The 15,770-nt window shown below is 37.7% G+C and overlaps 1 protein-coding gene across 1 annotated transcript in view; it reads right to left on the bottom strand.

Moving 5' to 3' along the window:
* Positions 1 to 15,770, bottom strand: part of ATP10A (ATPase phospholipid transporting 10A (putative)) — a 109,645-nt gene that overhangs the window by 39,195 nt on the left and 54,680 nt on the right. The window contains exons 3-5 of the mRNA XM_003203146.5: positions 6,909 to 6,994; positions 1,720 to 1,826; positions 1,483 to 1,614 (exon numbers count right to left, since the gene is read on the bottom strand). Coding sequence (XP_003203194.1) covers positions 1,483 to 1,614; positions 1,720 to 1,826; positions 6,909 to 6,994 — 325 coding nt within the window. The remainder of the gene's footprint in view (positions 1 to 1,482; positions 1,615 to 1,719; positions 1,827 to 6,908; positions 6,995 to 15,770) is intronic.

The raw sequence follows: 15,770 nt of genomic DNA, 5'->3' as shown, positions 1-15,770 counted from the left end.
TCTGTCTAGATTTTAAATTTGCTTTTACATCCTGATACAATAAAACAGTATTGAACTTCTGAAAAATACAAGCAATATTTAAGCCAAATAAACAAATTATTTTGTCTCAGTACTCCCAATATCCTCCTACTGATGTCTGTACTTCTGTTCTTGATTGTACTCCCAACCCTAGAATGACCTACATCATGATTTGTTTTATAAATATCTTGACTCAGATTTCCTCCACTTATAATGTCTCGATAGAAGATATAAGATCTGACTGCTAGAGAACACAGTTTTGCATGTGTGCAGCACCAGTCAGCTCTGGTTTTGAATTGCTCAACCAAATTTGCTTCCAGCTGTGCATGATGGTTATCACCTCCTGCACTTTGCTTTGGCCCTCTGCTGGTGGTTTCTGTCCTTGGAGCAGAAGTGACAGAGTAGACATCAGATGTGACACCTACTGTGACATATTTACACTCCTACAGCCCAGTGGAGTCATGAAGCAACACAGCCTGCTGCTACTAATTGGGGCATCGCCTGTCCTGTGGTGGCGGATGGGACAGCTGCAGGCAGGGACTCCCTGCAATTAAGCCTCCCTTCAATTAAGGTACTGCAGCACTTCAACAGAACCTCGAGAACAAGGCTCCCCCACACTGAGATGCTACACCAAAGTGTCATCAACTCAGCGGAAACAAATACAAGGACTGATTCACAGCTGGAAAATACTCATCTTTAAGCACTATTTGACAATACCTGGAAAAAGGCATGCTGAGATTTATTAAAATGGCATAAGACTGTTATTAAACTACACTGTGGTTGTTAGGAAACATTCTAATGTTTCCGACGCATGACTCACACACAAACACAAGAGAACACACAAACGTTAGGGATATGGAATTCATATGCAATATATTAACAATCATTTTGGATGCCAGATAATAAGAAACTCATTTCCTTCTCACAAACAAAGAAGAAAAAAAAAAGCCTGAAGAGTATTAAGCTCAGTATTTCCTTAAACACTCCAGAAAGTCCGGAGGATCTTCTAATTGGATTTATGAAGATTTAGATATTTTCGTATTTCTTCAGTTTCTAAGCTGCAGCCTTGAGTTAATAAATAGTACTATGGAAGAGCACTGTGCTAATTATGTTTACTCTCTGGTCATAAATTGATCTGTTGGCTGACTAAGGCATATTATACTTTACCATCCGTAATTTTGAGGTCACTGCCTATAAAGTGGCTTCTTTTGGACTTGTCATTTTTGGAAATGATAGAATGTATGCATCTGGATCTCAGATATTAATGACTTATACTTGATTGAAATTAAGAATCCATTTAGACAATCCTGTGTATTAAAACATAAACATTTCAAGGAAGAAAATGTAATCAAAAAGCAGCTATATGGATTTTATGTTTCTGCAGATACACGTTTTTGCTGAAGCTAAGCACGTGAATCTCAAGAGAGTCTGATAGTTAAGTTTCTATTTTTAAAGAGCACTTACCAATGGCAGAAAACAGACACATGATGAGAAGTATAAGGATACACCAAAGGACATCAGCATTCATCTGTCTTTCAAGCTTACTGCGTTTATAACGAGGTCCATTATTATTTAACAAAGCTTTGGTCTCATGCCCTGCAAAAGCAATTGTGTCAAATGATGTAATAGGAATTTCTGTCTGTATTTTAAGGAAACTATAAAAAGGCAAGTGTGCTTAGTCAGACAGAAAAGAACTTTTACCTGCATAGATTACAATTCCTACAACTTCTTCTGTATTTCTAATAGTACATCCACGTAACAAAAGATTTTCTTTGAACAGTCCATCCTTTTTTCCACTTTTATGTACTCTGCAGAAAATTTAAAAGCAGAACAAAGCACAGCATGTCAAAACATTAAGCTTGTTAAATCATACTCTGTAATACAACAAGCCAAGGAAACATCTTCAGAGTTTAAGAAGTTTTCTCAACCTGACGGTGAAATATTCCCTTAGATCTTCCTCCTGGGACAATCCTCTGGCAGACTTTGAAAACTGAGAATCCCTACCCAGGAATCCCAGACATGCAGCAGTGCAGCTGAGCACTACCAATTGCTCTGGCTAGGCTGTGGGATATGCAAATGTACTGGACAAACTTTCACTAGAGATAGGAAGGCCAAATCTACAGCAAGTATACAGCCAGTTCTATGCTTTGAAAATGCATTAAACTTTTCGTGCATGTACAAATTCTGCGTGTGCAATCACAGTAAACCCAATCCATCTACGGAGCAGTTGTGTAGTGCATAATGCTTACACAGCGTTCATATGTTTTTATCAAAGAAATATGGGGAAATTGGGAAAGGGCAGTGCTTCAGATACAGTGGCACTAAGAAAGATTTACCAGGGATAGTGTATATCAGTCAGTTAAGAGAAAAAGAAAGGAAAAAATTTCTGAGAGTTCATCAATAAGGGAGATTGCTTTCAGAAGTGTCTTGCTGTGTAAGAAAGATGAAATGGCATGCACTCTGATGACTGCATGCACCAAAACGCATGAGAAAAGTGGAACAATGCTACATATTCACTACAACTTCTTATTGTCTGCTCTGTACGGACTGACTCAAATTTCAATTGATTGAGAACTGCAGAAAACAGCCTTATGAGAATTAACTGCTGAACAATAATAACAGCTATTAAAGCATAGAAATGTTTTATTAGGTAAGAAAGACAAAACTAATAATCATTTCAGACCTCTTCTGCATGAATAAAATGTAATTTAACAGTAGTATACTAATGCCTCAGAGCAGATGAAAGCAATCTGAAATGTGTTCTGCCCTTGAAGAGCATCATAATCATCACACTTCCAAATTCTAAAAAATCCAACAGCAATAGGAAACTAATAAAAGCTCAGAGTTTAAGAGAAATCCTGGAAAACCCCAATGTGTTACGCTTAAATTAACAGTGTTGTAATGCCAAACTTTATGGCTACTTGGTTTTGAACATTTAAAATAGCGTCCTCTGAAATCTGCAGTCTAGCTTAAAACTGTGACTTCTACAAAAAAGTGGATTTCACAAGGAGAAAACTTCTGCTTAGCCCAACCTTCCCATGGGCTTCATGTATGAGAAGAGGTTTTGTTCAGCAAATATCTGTAACTCACTGTTTCACCTTTTGCCAACAGAGCTTTAAAAACTGGGGGCTGCTGTATGTCAATAGCTATAAATACTGATTACCAGCTGGAGAACTACGCACATTTTGCTGCACTTATACCACGGGGAATAATTTTGTAATGAATCCATAGTGCACAAAATACCCTATTACTGGGATTCTTCCACTTGCTCTTCAAGATGGAACCGTGCTTTAGCCTTCCTTCCTCATAAATGGATGTTAGTTTGAATTCCCAATTCAGTTTCCAAACCACACTTATGAATTCTTTTAATAAATAGACTTGTTAAAGACAAATCTACTCAGGAAGTAATAGCTTTGGCTTATGATTTTATAGTCTTCATCAGTTCCTTACACTTCTTGACTTTAACATTGGACTGTGATAGGCATATTCAAGACAGTATGATTACTTGTGTGCTTGTTCTATACAATTATCTATACAATAGATAGTTGTTCTTGCTTAGCTTGTACCACGTCTGATCCTGCTTCATAGCAATGGTGTTAGCACCTGAAGTTAACCCTGAGGTGCCACGACCTGCCAACCTTCACTCACTGAAACTTCTCACCACAGCCCATCCTCACATGCATCTTGCACTGCTTTTTATGTTTTCATAACCACATGAAGTCGACCAAATGACCTGTTCCTCACCAAATCTTTAAGAAACATGGATGAAATCAATGTGCTGTTGTAGAAACAACTCTCCTGGTTTAACACGGGAACTCAAATACAATCTGAGGACAACTCACATCAGCCTTCTGTTACGTCTTCCCCTGGAACTCAGCCAGCGCTAAATAGCAAGGTGACCTATCAATCCTGTATTCAGAAGACAGTATTTTCTTTCCTTCCCTCGTGTCTCAGATTTCTTACAATGCAAGTAGTGGAGCTGTTATTGCTTTCCAGTACTTGAGAATCCCAAAGAAAACACTCTGCAATCTTCAAGGTGGCCTCAGTATCATCATTGAAAAGAACCTTCCTGACTCTCAGTGTTGACTGAAATGTATATGAGGAGCTGCAAGATACTGGTAGCAGTAGTAATGAGAAGACCGTTGGACTAGATGATCTTACAGGTCATTTCCAACCTTGTGATTCTATGATTCTATGATTCCTATTATTGCTATTATTTTTCCTTTCCACATTCACTTTGGAACTTTCCAAGCAAATCTTTTGATACTGAATGGTTAGATATAGGTTTCTTTGCTTTTCTTACAAAAAAGCCTTTTACCTTTCAGAGAAAAGCTGAGAAGCTGGACTGCAAACTATGCAGTCCATTTTCCCTTGCACGTATACACATAAGAAAGGTAGGAACAAGATTTTAGGGCCAATGTTGTTATTTTTGGAAGCCAGTACAGAATTTTTGAATTTTTGCTGTGCATACTGTACATACTCTGGCTAGACCCAAGCAGGCAGAGGCCATGTTAGGTTTTACTCTATTCTTTTTACCCAGAAAATTTCTTACAGAGTAAATATGCTTGGGATACGCAAGGGTGCAGAAACAGCAGGGCAATATCGAAGCAAGCACTTAAGGACAGGCAGTCTCCCCACTCATCTGCACACTCAGTGTGCGTTCAGTGCAGGTCATGCCAATGTAACTAAAGAAGTTATATGTAGTAATGTGTATGATACTATTTTGTAGACATAGGATAGGGCCAGGCCTGTCTCAATGCATTTTGCAGTATTTTTGTTGGTTTGTATTATCGTATCTTTTCTCACTATGAGCTGTCAGTGCTACACTGCTTATCTGTAGTGATCACAGTTCAGAATTTTTACAATATGCACACACAAACATTTCTATTCCTCTAAAAAATTGTCAACATAGACATTAGAACTATATTTTATATTTCAAACAGGAAAAGATAGACTTCTTTAAAAATAGAAACCTACTGTGCTCACAGCATCCTTATTTAAATAGCCTACTAGCATTTCTTTTCAATTGAGATACTTTCAACTAGGAGCTATCTGAATCTGTCTTTCAAGCAGTCACCACTGGTAAGACTTTGAATTAAGATCTTGACACAGCAATTACATGCCTCAATTTAGATGTGCTAATTACTATTCATCTTGCTAACATGAAATATAGCCATGATTTCACGATACTAATGAAGAAAATCAAAAACAGAAGGGAAAAAAAAACCCTCCCTCCATTGACAAACTTGGAGACTGAGAGTTTATTCACTGACAATTGGTCTCTCTTCCCTTCAAATGTCCCATGAGCCTTTAGTAAATGTTTTGGAGCATAGTTGATGAGTCCTGGAAATCATCTTATGCTTTCTGTCAGATTCACAAATGATGTCTTGACTTTTTGCTGTGCATTTGTTAAACAGCCTTCCGGAATATTCTATGGTGTTACTTGCTACATAACTCAGCTCTGTAACTTACATGATACTGAACTTTTTCACATGGAGTACATAAATAAATACATAATTGAAGACAAATTTATGCGTACCTTCTATCACATTCAACCTCTATCCTAGAGGTTGATATCCTAGTCCATGGACTAGATGTCTTTCAATCCCAACCATTCTATGATCTTACGCTCAATATTTGGGAACTGAGATTCAAACACAAGAAGTGTGCAAGATAAGCTGCCAAACTTTCAATTTCCATATCTGGAAATGTCATTTCTGGAGTACAGCAGGCTCTCTATTAATGTAGACAGTTCCACACTCTCATGCAGTAATGTCTAATACTAAACTTTTATCTTTACGTGAACTGCAGGGCACTGTGCTGTTAAATAAAGGAATACATTTTCCCAAACTACAACTTGATGCAGTTTTGAAAAAGCTAGCCTGATTCACACCAGTTGACAGCACATCCTACACAATTCGTGACATCTGAGAGCAGTAACTGAGCTGGTAAATTGCATCATTATAAAAAACTCCTTAAGGCCCAGCAATTTTCAATCCCTATACCATGTACGCAATTCAATACTGCTCATCATTCCTAATCCAGATGATAAATTACGGTATTCTATAAAAGAATTAGTATCTGTTTAGGTCTTTTAATTAAAATGTAGACCAAATAAATAAATAAATAATAAATAAAATTCCTAGGATTTCATGTTACATGAAGTTAAAGACTCTAGAAAAACACAAGAGTGCATCTCTTAAGTCACCACTAGTGCTGGTGTGTCCACACACTACAGTCCTGGCTACATTAGAAGCAAAGCACTGTGTACATACTAAAATATTTCTCATTCGTTTCTGGGCAGAACAAACTGGCCAGGGATGAGCATCTAGTTAACGCAGCTCCATTTGTTTAGAATTGTTAAGTGGCTGTACGTGACTCTGCATGGTAATGTACAAGCATGCTCACTGTATGAGCCAATTGTTTTATTTGGTCTGAATGAGGAAAGGAATATTGCCATAGCTGGAGAAATGTCAGTTTCACGTCCTGATTTTCCTCAATGACGCTTATATTAAAAGAAACATCAAACAGACAAATCTTCATAAAAAGAGAGTAAAACACTGTGCTTGTTTATAGACTCTCTTGGACTCTTGGACTGCTTTTCTATTTCCTACTACTTCCAAATGGACTTATTTTGATCTATGGGGGGAGGGAAAGGGAGAATAGTGGCTGCAATTACACTGCTTCATACACTCATTCTGGACCGTAAACTGATTCTAGAGTGTAACCTAATCAAAGCTAATAATTACACCACCTCCCTCAGAGGGGAGGTTATTCAGTAGTGACAATGACACAGCTTATATAATACAGACCAAATCAAAACAGTATGTATTTTGTTCTGTATTAGAGGAAGGGAGTGTATACCAAAGGATATTATATGAAATACTCACATGGAACCTTGAAACCTACTTAAGTCGTTGTTAGGATTCTCACATTCAATGACACTGGTGAACTTCAAGGGGTCAAATTCTGAGTCCTGAAATAAAAGAAGTATTAATTACTTATTGCAAAGACTTGCAAATTATATCCAGAATCACTTTCTTAAATAGCTTTCTCAATATCCAGTTTTTTTCCAGAGGCAGTCAGATTGATTACAATGACCATAGGCACTGAAAATCAGAGGGATCTGTGGAACACCAAACTTCTGCAGGCACTTTGCAAAGTCTCTCTTACTTTTTTATGAAAGAGTATGGGCTCCTAAGGGCACTATTATTATTGCTTTATGGCAATGATAAATAAATTAATCTACTACAGTAAATTAGACACATATAGCAAAACAACTATTTACTAATTAACACTTAAAACCTTGGTTTTCTAGCTCATTTTAGTCTGAAGCTGGCATTTTTGCTGATTGCAGATTTATTTTCCTGCAGGCAACACTTTGTTGTACTGGAGTTAAAACATCCTATCACAGCATAATTATTTGATTTTGTTAAATAAAAATCAAAATTCTTTCTTCTTTGACAGATTAAATAAACCATGCAGTTAAATGAGAGATGCCTGGTTCTGCTGCTGGGACATCTGTTTGTCTCCAGAAATGCAGACTACCATTAGGAAACTGCTTTGCCCACCCTCTGAATGAAAGAATCAATTATGAATCATCATTTTATTCAACTTTCAACAGTGATAACAGTGCAAATATTATGTTTTATAATGGTTTTGCTGAGCAGCTGTAGACTCCGACTACTACCTTTTAGACTATTTTATAGGAAGGGCTTCCTGAGAAATAGTAACCAAAAGACAAAAGTTTCAGCTCTCTTTTCAGCTTCTCTAAAACGCAATGTCTGAAATATGTATATATTTTTAATATTGGTTTTATTCAGAAGAAATAAAAGAAACTATTTTTTTAAAGTAAGAAATAAGAGACCAGAGGATATGCTAGGATCACAATCAGTGGTGCTCTTTAAAAGGAGGTGAAGAATTTCACCAAATACCCTTGGAAGAAAGACCAACTTACCGTACATAAGAGACAATTCAGACCACCCAAATCTGACACTGTTGGAAACCTTTACTGTAATTTTGAGAAACAAGAGATGTTAAATGAACTGGGAAGCTGGGCTGTCACTTTGAGATAGCTACAGCACGCAAGAGTGAAGAATCTCTTTCATTTGCAAAATTGAACTTGTAAACAAGGGGAAAAAAGCAATAAAAACAGAGGGCAAAGAATAAAATTGCCATGCTGAGAATCAGACTTCCTAAATTATATCAAAGTTGGCAGCCAGGTACCTGAGAGTGAGCAAGAAATGCAGATGATCTCCACACCAACTGTTGGTATTTAAGTTCACTGGATATTTCTCCTGGTCGGCCTTAAACTTCTCTAGGTGACTGAGCTTGATTCTGGAAATGTTCAGTAATATCTACTCCTACGGAGGCACCTGAACTTCCATTAGACTTTAGAACAGAGCAGAACCCGTAAAGCTGCATGTTCACCTCCTTTGAGCCTTATTCCTAAGCTACTTCCTGCAGCCAGGTAAAGCTATTAGTAGTCCCAAGGAAAGAACTGCTGGTTGGAACAGATAATGTGAAGCTTCCTGGTCTCAGCATCTGACATCTGTTACCACATCTCTTAACCCGTGCACTACTACCCCTTGTGTCTTTGCCTTCTGCTTTATAAGGTGCACATCTACAGACAATGCACTGTCATCAAAGTGTAGGAAAATAATCTTCAAATACTGCTCAAAGTCTTTCAGTAATAAACTCTCTCTCTAAGTATTGTGGTAAAGAAGAACCAACACGGTAGATTAAATAGCATTTGCAAATTGGAGGGGAAGAATAGACTGGAAAGGGAAGCATGACTGCCTTTTTTGTTAAAATACACACACTGATGCAAGTGTTTGTTCATTTAGCACAAATTTTCATTCAGCAGTCCTAAAACAAAAAAAGAAAGAAATCTTGACACCTTTGCTGGATGCCTCTGAGAGAATCCTGGAGACACTTTATAAAAAAAACAGTGTAATCAAATGCAAGTTTTCTCTGGCTGCTAAACTCATCACAGAGATTGCATGCCTTTCTATGCCATACAGATGTATTAACATTCACTTTTACAGCTGAACTTCCGTTTTGCTATGAATTCATGTCAGCAAAGCCAATAACTTTACAAATAAGAAAAAAATCTGCGTAGAAACTAGAGATAAGGTCCTCACAAATTTAAAAAAAAAAAAAAAAAAAAAAAAAAGGAAGGATCTTGAAGATCTCTTCCAAGATTATAGAGGACTAAACTTACCTGACCTCTACACCACTACGATGCAACATGCTCTTTCTCCTGTTTGTTAGGTTCTTTGTGTTTATGACTCAGTTTTGGAACAAAAAATCCCAAATCGTTAAATCTAACTGTCTTGTGTACTTGTGTTCTGTTACAATTAACTTGAAATACATGATTACGATCTTTAATCAGATAATATCTGGGAGGGGAGAAAATCCAATTAGAATAGTAGTTTACGTAAGGGAACAAAGCTGCTAAATTCTGATTTGTTGCAAAGGCTCCTTAGCTTATTAATAAATCAAATAGCTGCAACTGTTCCATGTGAAATGGAAGTGTAGATTTACACTGTATATTATAGCAACAGCAGTGTTTTGATGTGAAAATGCTTTTGGAAAATGAAAGAACAAATATGTTACATTGCCTGTGTGTGATCGCTTTTAGTGGTTATAAAGAAGCACAAAATAACATAAGATTTCACAGTGATCAAAGTTCTGTTCTTTTTTATGCCGATATCCACACTTCAGTAACAAACAAAACATAAACTGTGATAATATTCTACTATATTAAAGATGTGGGAAGCTGCAGCTAGAAGGAAGTTAAAACAAAAACACTGTTTTTCTAGTGCACGAAACATGATTTCTGTTGTTTTCTAGGTTAAAGTACATGAAAAAAAAAAAAACTCTCCACTAGTACCTTTAATTTTTCTCTTGCAGTGCATCACTGTTAAGATACAGACTACATGATCAAAACATGGTCTAAAACAGCACTTCCCGAAATCTTTGTGCAGTGCTTATCTCCCGTGCTAGATTTTCAAGATTTTTTTTTTTCCCACGTACAGAACTGGTAGGTATTAAACCTGCCACAGCCTGAAGAGAATGCAGAGTTCCAAGATTAGCCAGATTGGTATCTGAACTGTGGCTTTCCAGCACCTAGTTTCCCTAAAAATTTGACTTGTCTCCAAGTAGACATAACAACATCAGGCCACTCACAAAAAGCAGCTGGAGGTGATTCTTTTCTTTTTTAGCATACATATTATACGGTATGTACACCTATGATACAGTACCTTTGCATGTCTCCCAGGCTTGTGCCTTGTGGGCTCTTGATTTGAACAACTAACTTTCTAGTTGAAATAAATCTGAGAGATTTGCTGACTGCAAATAACTTTGTCCCAGAGTATCACACAAAATTTTTGGATAGCAAGGGCTAGGCCTAAATTATCACAGAATCATAGAATCATTAAGGTTGGAAAAGGTCACCCAGCCCAACCATCAGCCCACCCCCACCATCCCACTGCCCACGTCCCTCACTGCCACATCCACACGGTTCTGGAACACCTCCAGGGACGGTGACTGCACCACCTTTCTGGGCAGCCTGTGCCACTGCATCACTGCTCTTTGTGAGAAGAAACTGTTCCTAATATCCAACCAGAACCTTCCCTAGCAAAACTTAAGGCCATTATGTTCATGTCTGTAAAATTTTTCTCTTAAACAATTTGTACTTCTTCATATTCTCGTATTCTGCTAGAATATCAATCTACATTAACACCATTATTTCTATGGGTAAGTCCCTATAAACCACAAATAAGGCAAAATATCTTGCTTATCCTTTAAAAGTAGAGTTCCTGCTATAGATAGGGCTTAATTCAGAGCACAAACTGATGGTTGTTAGGACATTACCAAAAAGTATGTTTGAAAAGATACATGAAGATCATTAGATAAACAAAGCCTGAAAGAAAGATTAGAAATGTTTATACTAATTTATGTGAGTGTCAACTTAGAGAAAAGAAGACAACATGAGCACCACACATTCCAAAGTCTAAGTAAAGCCAAACACATTAATTACTCTAAAGGAAAAAAGATACAGCAACCAGCACTCAAAAAAGTTTTTAAACCTGTGTTAATGCTCAAAGGTTGCATGCAATCATATTTCCTCCAGTCCAATCAATTTCAAATACTCTTGAAACTGTGGAAGATCTTCAGTATAAGAGACAGATGACATTTAGGAGCCAAGAAATACAGATTTGTCTTGCATGAAGCCAAAAAGGGAATCCTTGTTTTCTTTTCATTTGAGGAAATAGGACCAATGTAAACTTCTCTACCCACGCTGTTCATGCTATCTTAGCACTTGTAGATTCATGAAAAAAAAAATGATTAATTTCACTCTTTTCCAAATGTTAGGTATTGCTCCTGTTTTTTTTTTGACACAACACACACACAGTTCCAAGTATCATTTATCTGGGCTCCAATTTTGTTCTCTGTTGTCTTCCAGGCTGACACTGTTCCTTATGTTGGGTTCTAATTTCACATCACCATCACAATGTAACAGCAATATCACTCTGCAACAGGGGTCCAAGATGTACCAGCTGCACACTGACAAGAGTATGCAAGTTTTTTGAAACATTGAACACAAGAAATGTGTTTGCTTGCCTTTGCTCTGCTGAATGTAAGGAATAGCTGGATGGCTGGTAAAAACTGTCCGAAAAACTGGATGATCACAGGCCTGTGCATGGGGGATTACGAGATGAAACTGGTGGCAGGCCTCATACAATAACGTGTGGAACCCAGGAAACTGTTACTGTGATTATCATGGTACAACGCAATTCTGCTTATACAGGTAAATCATAATTAGGTTTTGAAAGATGTGAAACAGGTTTCAATCATTTCTTTCCATATGGCTCGAGAGTTCCAGAAATACAGAAATTAATAAGTACATTATTTTGTCACTTACAAATGCACAGAACATTGACACATATCCCCACATCATGGCTGTTTATATCCTGTATTACAAAGCTTTCAGTGACTACAGATTATCCACTTCACCCAACCAATAAGAATTCTTTCATTTTGAAAATGGGAGAATAAAGTGATGGAGAAGATACTTCAGAAGAATGAAGACCACTTCTTTCTTAATTCTTCTGCCATATCATGGCATACCAAAATGAAAAAGAAAAGAAAAAAAAAGGAAAAGAAAAAAAAGAGATTTAACACAGTTAAGAAACTGATTTTCATCCAATGCTTGACTTCACATTTTGACTTTGTCAAAGTAGCCTCAGTTCATTGCCTTTCTTTCAAAAAGTGCTGACATTTTAGTAACTTGTAAGCATTTCTGAAAGGTTGAAACTTGTCAAAAGGACACAAGATGATATTTATATTAGGTACTCAGGAATATATTTACGTACTTGGGGATTCCACATAATGTACTTAATTTCTTCAGGAATCTTCTTGCCAGGTAGACACCTATTGCCCTGCCCATAAATCTCACTCCTTCAAATTTCTTAACACTTAAAAGAATTCATTTCTACTCTGAATTCAGTAATGGAAAAGCTTGTTTTCCTTATGTAAGTAGACTTAGTCAGATTGCAAAAATCTGTTAAATACTGATTCCTTCAAAGCTGAATTTCAAATTAAAGTTCAATTAAACTGCATATGTAAAGGGTTTTGTGACTAGGCTTTAACAATGTTCTACTGAAACCTATTAAGCCTGATAAGGAGTTCCATTTAAAACAATAAGGTAGGTCTACAATAATTGGGATGTGTCTCTGGGGGAAGCGCAAATGCACAAAGGAGAGGAAAACATACGGGAAAGCTAAAGGAAAGGTGTTTTTTTTTTTTAATTTTTCTTAAAACAAGCCACTATCCCTTATCTCTCTGGTGACTGTTGATATATCACTTTGTGAAAAGCTTATATCCTAACAAGGCAAAGTGTTGAGGGGAAGAAAATGTTACAATGCCTATTTTACAGAGTAAGAAACCAATAGGTAGACAGATCCAGTAATTACAGGCTTCTGTCTCAGAAAAAGGCAATGGAATTTAGCTCTCTCCATCATGACTTTGGAGCTGTGAGATCATTCTGAATCTCCACATTGAAATGCCAGCCCTTCCAGCACTGCTGGCAACCTCGCAAAACTGTCAGAGCTCAAGAAGCAAAACATGCTGCTCTGCCAAATGAGTTAGTTCGACAATTATGGTGTTGAAACAACACATTCCCCTTCGTTAAATGTGTGCTGTACAGGAGATTTAATGGCCTGTTAGTAATAGTAATAATGCATAGTTATTAAAAGATTTTCCTTTATTAATCTGCCCTACTTTACTGCTGCAGAAACCAGAGTTTGATGTTCCGTCCTTCCTTCCAGTAGGACAACTGTGTGATGTGCACATCAGGATGCCCTTGGATGACAGTGAAAACTACTTTTTTATCATATTCTGTTTATTTGCTATGGCACGGAACTTATGCAGACTTTTCCCTGCAGTACAGTTGCTGGAAAAGGGCTCTGGGGTATATGTCCAGAGGAAATATGAAAGGAGAAATGGAGTGATGGGGACAACTCAGAGGAAATATTTAACATACAATGATCTGCCACAGTTAGAAGAAAATAGGTTTCCAGTTTAAAAGCTTTTAAGTGCATAAGAATGCATCTCCTCAATGCATCAGTCCATCCCAGTACTGTTTCATTTAGTAGTATCCTGCATTTACACTATAAAACTAATCTGACCTTTTATTAATGTGCAATTGGAATTACATATTGATTTTACATATCCAAACCATGCAGACTGTTTATATATTAGAACACTGAAATGTTTTAACGTCTAAACTGCATTAGTCATTGGCAGAATTTATCTGTGCCACTAATTCACAAGAAAAGGAAGAAGCAGAAATTGTTTACTCAAAGGGTAGTGAGGCACTGGAACAGGTTACCCAGAGAAGCTGTGGATGACCCATCCCTGGAGGCATTAGGAGGCATTCGAAGCCAGGGAAAAAAGCAGTCCTAATGAAAACAGATCTTTCATTTTGAATATTACAGGGCAGCACTTATATTGATACTGTTACAGTTTTGTCAGCCTTTCCACGTGTGTCTCTAGCATGCTGTTATATACCCAAGAAACATATCTCCAGGCTGGTTGCTGGCATGCTGTCTGCACTTTGAATTTTGTCTTGTAGGAACATCTCTCATCTCTCGCCTTCATCCTCTCTCTGAATGCAAACAGCACTGAGAATGTACCTTCTCCACTTCACCCTGGCTGTTTCACTACGTCCCCCATGGCCCTTCTGAGGGGCTGGGTGATAGAATGGGAAGATTAACAGCCGCTCCAGGAGTAGCAAGGCTGTGGCTGACATGTATATGCATGATGGAAGCTGGGAGAACTGCAGAGCACTTCAGGCAAGAGCTTTGCTTTCTGCTCTGCGCTCATCTATTATCCATTCTACTGATCAAATTCCTTTTCGATCAACACGTTCAAGACTGCAGAACAAAGGGAAATGCACAAGTGCACCTCTTCATAAACTGAAGGAATTCAGTGGGTGATTTATTTAGATGCCAACTGGTCATACAGTTTTTATGTAAAGAAATTTGTGATGGCCTTGAAAGATGCAAAATGGGACAGCAGAGCTGGGAAATGGTCTGAGGGGGATGGACATGGGTAGAGATTAAGGTTCAATTCTCTATTCAGGGCTCCAGCCAGCCTCATGCTGCGGCACACAGAGTGGTTAGGAAGGTCCTGTTTGGTCTTCTCTTCATTGACTCCATGTGTGTCATTAAGTAAGCGTGGAGCTAAAGTGTACATGAATATAAGCTGCTGGCTAAGAGAACAACAGAACAGAAGAGCCCCTTGCTCTCATACAATCATCTTACACTGGCTATCTTCTCTGGTTCCGTATGGAAATACTCATGATTATAAACATTCAATAAAGACATAGAAGTGCAACCAATGAGAAAAAATGTCAGAAGTAAGACAACAGGGAGAAAGAACATCAATGAATAAATATGTTTCTTTGTGTAATTCTTCTTCCATGACATTATAGAGTCATAGAATTGTTTGAGTTTGAATGGACCCTTAAAGGTCACCTAGTCCAACCCCCCTGCAGTGAGATGGGACACCTACAACTACGTCAGGTTGCTCAGAGCCTTATCCAGGCTGATCTTGAAAGTCTCCACCACCTCTCTGAGCAACCTGTGTCAATGCCTCACCACCTTTATAGTAAAAAAGTTCTTTCTTACATCCAATCTAAATCTCCCCTCTTTTAATTTGAAACTATTTCCACTTGTCCTATCATAAGACAGCTCCTTTGAAATCTTAATCAAAGATTTCTGAACCAGGTTCTTGTTGAGCGGAGGGACTAATGCCATTTGGTTTCTGTTGCCTAAGAGCTGACATGATCCACCTTCATGTTTTTAACAGTAGGACAAAGCCATTTTTGTCCCTTCCTGTTACACTGCAGCAGCCTGTAAGTTGGATCTCTGTGACTGTGGCCATATAAGCCATGTTGCTATATAGGTGTACAAGCATACTTAGCCATCTGAGATATGGTTTTGAATCTGCTCCATAATCAAATCAAGCCAAAAATAAGAAGCAAAGAAGCTTGAAAAAGTTAACTGGGGGCTGGCAAATGTTCATGACAACTTATACGGGCTTTTTAACCATGCTGTATGTGAAACATAAAAATCTCTTCCTTTTAGAAGGCAAAAGAATAAGTGTTCTCTTACATAAAACACTCCGTTACTATGTCATTAAGAAAGCTGAATTAACAGGTTAGCACTGCTGTCTATAAATCA

Source organism: Meleagris gallopavo, chromosome 1 (assembly GCF_905368555.1).
Source record: "Meleagris gallopavo chromosome 1, MGAL_WU_HG_1.1, whole genome shotgun sequence".
Classification (NCBI taxonomy): Eukaryota; Metazoa; Chordata; class Aves; order Galliformes; family Phasianidae; genus Meleagris; species Meleagris gallopavo.
Note: the sequence above shows the minus strand (reverse complement) of the source record. Positions and strands in the feature narration are given on the sequence as shown.